The following is a 4441-nucleotide window of genomic DNA, read 5'->3' on the forward strand; positions in this document are numbered from 1 at the left end:
CACCAGTCCCTCTTCAGGAGAAAGATGAGGTTGGATATACACAAGTAGCTTTGCCAAGAGTCCTGGAATTACCCAGCACTTCTAGGAAGCAGTTTAGTAATATGGGACAAAGCTATAAGCAGAAACCATTTTAAAATGTTACTCTTCTATCCTCCATCATTGCAAATGCCAACAAGAAGAGAATACCTAGTTTAAGAAATTCTATATCCATGTTGTGAACTTTGCACAAGAAAGACTTAGTGATTCTTCAGTATATATATATACACTGTTGTTAAGTGCTGTTGAATCAGTTTGGACTCTTGTAAACAAGAAAGAAATGTGTATAGAAGATGGGGTTTACACTCACTGCTTGGGGATAATGGCAGAACAGAAGTCCAATTCAGGACTGTTTGGAGTTGGGATGATAGTTGTGAATTCCTTCAGTTAAAGGACAGAGAGTGGAATGCAGCCACAACTCACAGTATCCTGATTATGGAGAACAGGGTAGGGAGAGGGAGGGAGCTGGACATTGCTTTTTTAATGAAAATCAATCAAAAGAGATAAAAATGCAAGTTTTCTTACATTCTTGACCAAGAGGTGTTGAGAACTTTTGACTCGTCGTCTGGCTGGACTGGATACTGAAAAGAGAGTTAAAGAAATGGTTTAGAAAATGCCATGAGGACAGGGTAACTGCAGTAACAATGCTAAGGAGGTTTGGGGCTTGCAGTAGGCAGGGACATAGAGGAGGCAGAGCACGAAGGAGGCCCAGCGTTCAATTGCATTTTAAGTGTTACCTGGTTGGTAAAGGCATGTGCTTTGTTGAAAATGAAGATACCCAGTCATCTCTTTTCCACATTGATGCTAGAATGACCTATTAGAATTGTAATCACCCTGCTTAAACTTGAAGTGAGTGTCTTTGTATATCACATGCCAGACAAGCAATCAGATGAGTGTTGTTGTTGTCATTGTTGTTATCTGCATGCAAGGCATCTGCAGAGGGAAGCCCCAGAGGACAGCATGTTGGTCAGTAATCTGGCCTCCTGACTCTGTTCCTTTGGGTGTGAAACCTAATGGACCACTTACCAGCTGTGTAACATTTAAAAATGACTTAGGCCCACAACTCAACCTCTCTGAACTTCACTTTTCTCATCTCTAAGATAGGGACAATGATGGCATTTGGCTCAGGAGGCTGTGGTACGAATTCAATGAACTAACCATTATAAAATGCTAGTCCCAAAGCCTGGACACATAGATGTTCATAGAGGCACTGATTCTAAACGGGAAAAATTGAAACAAAGCACAATTTAAATATTCATTAAGAGGGGAATGGATAAAACAGGGCCTAAGGTATATTCATTTTTTTCCTGTGGGATGACTCCAGAGATGGCAGCATTCTGTTAAGATTTCTCTTTCTGGAGCTTTCCCCATATCCTATTACTGTCTCCTGCTCGCCTCATCACCCCCCTCCTCATGGTTTTTATGATGTAAAGATCATGGCTTATCCTCAGTGGATTTATTTTGAATGTTGTAGTATTATTCACCCCAGAATTAAACCCACTTTGGTGTGCCTCAGGAAATAACATCTGGTACAACTTCTCAGTAAAACCACAGCTTTTGATCTTCTGTATTTACTGTGAATTGTAGCCTATACAATCTTCCTTACACTCTCTCAAAAAGGTAAACATACACATCTTCTCAGGTAAGATTTGGTCTTTATCTTGTGCTTTTAAAATACTTAAGACACACCATAATATGTGCTGTTGCTATAGGGCATTATGATTGTTCTGTTTTTGTTTTTAATGTAGATATTAGGATGAACCATTATGTGTGTGTGTGTGTGTGTGTTGGAAGAGGGGCACCAAGAACCTTGCTGCTTGATGGCTTAGGAGAAGGCAAGATTAGGCAAAACAAGAAGTGAGAAGAGTTGGACTTGACCCATTTGTGGTCTAATATAAACCTGTGAATGTTCCTTCTTTAGAAAAGATCTGCCTGCCCAGTGAAATGTCCATGAACACTTGGTGTAATACCAAGAGGTGAGCATGAATGAACACAGGAGGATAGGAATATAGGATTAAATATTCATCTTTGACTGGACATGTGAATTGGTAAATATAGAAAAAAAACAGCAATCACTTTATAAGTGTTATGTTTAATGGAGTACTGTTCTAGATGCTTTGTATATTAACTCATTTATTTCTCATAGTAACAATAGGAGGTAGGTTCTATTTCTCTTGTTTTGTTGTTGTTAAGTGCCATTGAGTCAGTCCTGACTTATAGTGACCCTGTTTAGGGTTTCTAAGGAGCAACTGGTGGGTTTGAACTGCTGACCTTGTGGTTCGCAGTCCAGTGCTGATTCTACAGCACCATACCAGCATTCTTCTTTATATCCTCCTGTAATTTCACTTCCTTCCTTCCTTCCTAGGCACTACTGAGATCTCTAGTTCTATCTGCATCTTTCTATTCTATGTTTTCATACTCATTTGTGTATATGTGTCGGTAAACAATATGAGTGGGCTTCTAAAAGCTCGTTATAAAATGGATTAAATCGATAATGGAATTTTTCCATGAACTTGTTGAAGCCCCTTGTATACAGTGTTGTTTGTGTCCCAATTTACATATCATACATATATGGCCTTTCAGTCTGCTTTTTCGACTCTACAGTATGCTCTTGAGATCTATGTACTAGTAGTAATACACATCCATCTGGCTTATTCCTCCTAACCACTGTATTCCATAGTATGATGACACCCTGTTTTATCTATTCCCCTCTTAATGAATATTTAAATTGTGTTTTGTTTCAATTTTTCCCATTTAGAATCAGTGCCTCTATGAACATCTATGTGTCCAAGTTTCCCTGGGCCATTTACCCAGGATTGAGGTCTCCTTGAATTTTCCAGGTACCCTTAAGAATCTGCATAAGAAATTCCAACTCCTGCACATGATTGGGCTTCTAGCTCTTTTTCCTATTTCTCTCTCTGGCAACAGATGCCTAAAGTTTAATTTATGTTCTGCTGGATGTCTCTTTGTGGCCAGGCTTAGAGATGCCCCCCACCCACCCACCCACTCATCCCCAGTCACTGCTCTGTCAGCAGCTGATAGGGGAGAGAAGAAGAAAGGAATTCTTTGAATGGGCAGTCACACCAGCAAACATCCAGCCCATTTCATTCATGCCTGACAATGAGATCAGGGGCTAAGCCAAGTCACTTTGCAGGAAAGATAGGGATGCAGGACAAGGATGGAGGTGGCAAGAGGGAGAACCACTTTTGGAGGGCAAAAGGAGCTTTCTAGAACTGGGCACGTGGAGTTTACTGAGCTCTCATACAAAGCCCCTCCCCCCTCCCTGAGACTGAACACAGTCCCGTGCTAAGCACAAAAGTCAAGATTCTCTCATGAAACCTATTGGTGGCTCTAGTTCCAGGCTAGATTTGGGAGGGTGGCTCTGGAACTCTGAGGAGAGATTAAACCAAGGTCAGGGGATAATTTAACTTTAGGCCCCTGCTGGGAGAATGTCCTCTCACATTACCTGGCACAGTTTAGAATTATACTTTGGACTAGCCAATTCTCATTTCAGAACCCATATGCCACGGGAGAAAATGAAAGACTAGCTGCCCTGGGAATTTTGTTTGCATCTCCAGCTCCTTAAACAACTATTTGCTATCACTTTCACAATACGCTGTCACTCCTAGTATGTTAAGGAGCTCTGGTAGCATTGTGGGTTATGTGTTGGGCTGCTAACTGCAAGGTCAGCAATTCAAATCTGCTTCTGCTCCCATAAAGATTTACAGCCTCTGAAACCCTATGCAGGTTCACTATGATTTGGGACTGACTCAATAGCACACAATCACCACCACTACCACCACCTGGTATATTGGGTTGCCGGCATTGAATGAAGTGAGACAGGCAGTCATTTAACTGTGTTTGTTTCCCTCAGATGGATTGTTTCACAGTGATTGATGTTTATCCAAGTGCCTCCTTGATGGGAAAAAAAAAAAAAAAAAGTCAAATACCATGAAAACAGAGAACCCATCAGCCCTCAGAGCCCTGAGAGTAACACACAGTAAAACAGAATGGGATTGTTTTGAGCCTCATCATAAGCGGTTACATCCAAGGAGCATAGTCAAGGGCAATTTTACTCACCTTTGGAAGGAATCACGGTGGTGAAAACTTCTATATTCTCATCACTGCAGCTGTAAATCTGATGCATCGTGTCTGCCGTCTCTCCCCAAAATGCTGGGGACTGGAGACCTCGCTCTGAAGCCCTAGTGGAGAGGTTTCCTAATCCAATCTGTGGAGAATCATTGTGCAGGTCACAAAAGACAGGCTCAGCTCTGATCTCATCTCATTCCAGAGTCTTCTCTGCAACATTTTCTAATCCCATCTGTCTTTTTTTTTCTGTGAATCCTATTATTGCAAACCTTTCATTGAGCGTTGAGGCTTAGTCTCCTCCCATGCTAGGAGGTAT

At 41.4% G+C, this 4441-nt stretch overlaps 1 protein-coding gene across 1 annotated transcript in view; it reads right to left on the bottom strand.

Annotated features, from left to right (window-relative positions):
* LOC102832717 (chromosome unknown open reading frame, human C8orf46) overlaps positions 1-4183 on the bottom strand; it is a 21737-nt gene extending 17554 nt beyond the window's left edge. Inside the window, exons 1-2 of the mRNA XM_006860044.1 lie at positions 4117-4183; positions 562-617 (exon numbers count right to left, since the gene is read on the bottom strand). Coding sequence (XP_006860106.1) covers positions 562-617; positions 4117-4183 — 123 coding nt within the window. The remainder of the gene's footprint in view (positions 1-561; positions 618-4116) is intronic.
* Between the last annotated feature and the right edge of the window lie 258 nt (positions 4184-4441).

This window comes from Chrysochloris asiatica, unplaced genomic scaffold, assembly GCF_000296735.1.
Source record: "Chrysochloris asiatica unplaced genomic scaffold, ChrAsi1.0 scaffold00036, whole genome shotgun sequence".
Lineage (NCBI taxonomy): Eukaryota > Metazoa > Chordata > Mammalia > Afrosoricida > Chrysochloridae > Chrysochloris > Chrysochloris asiatica.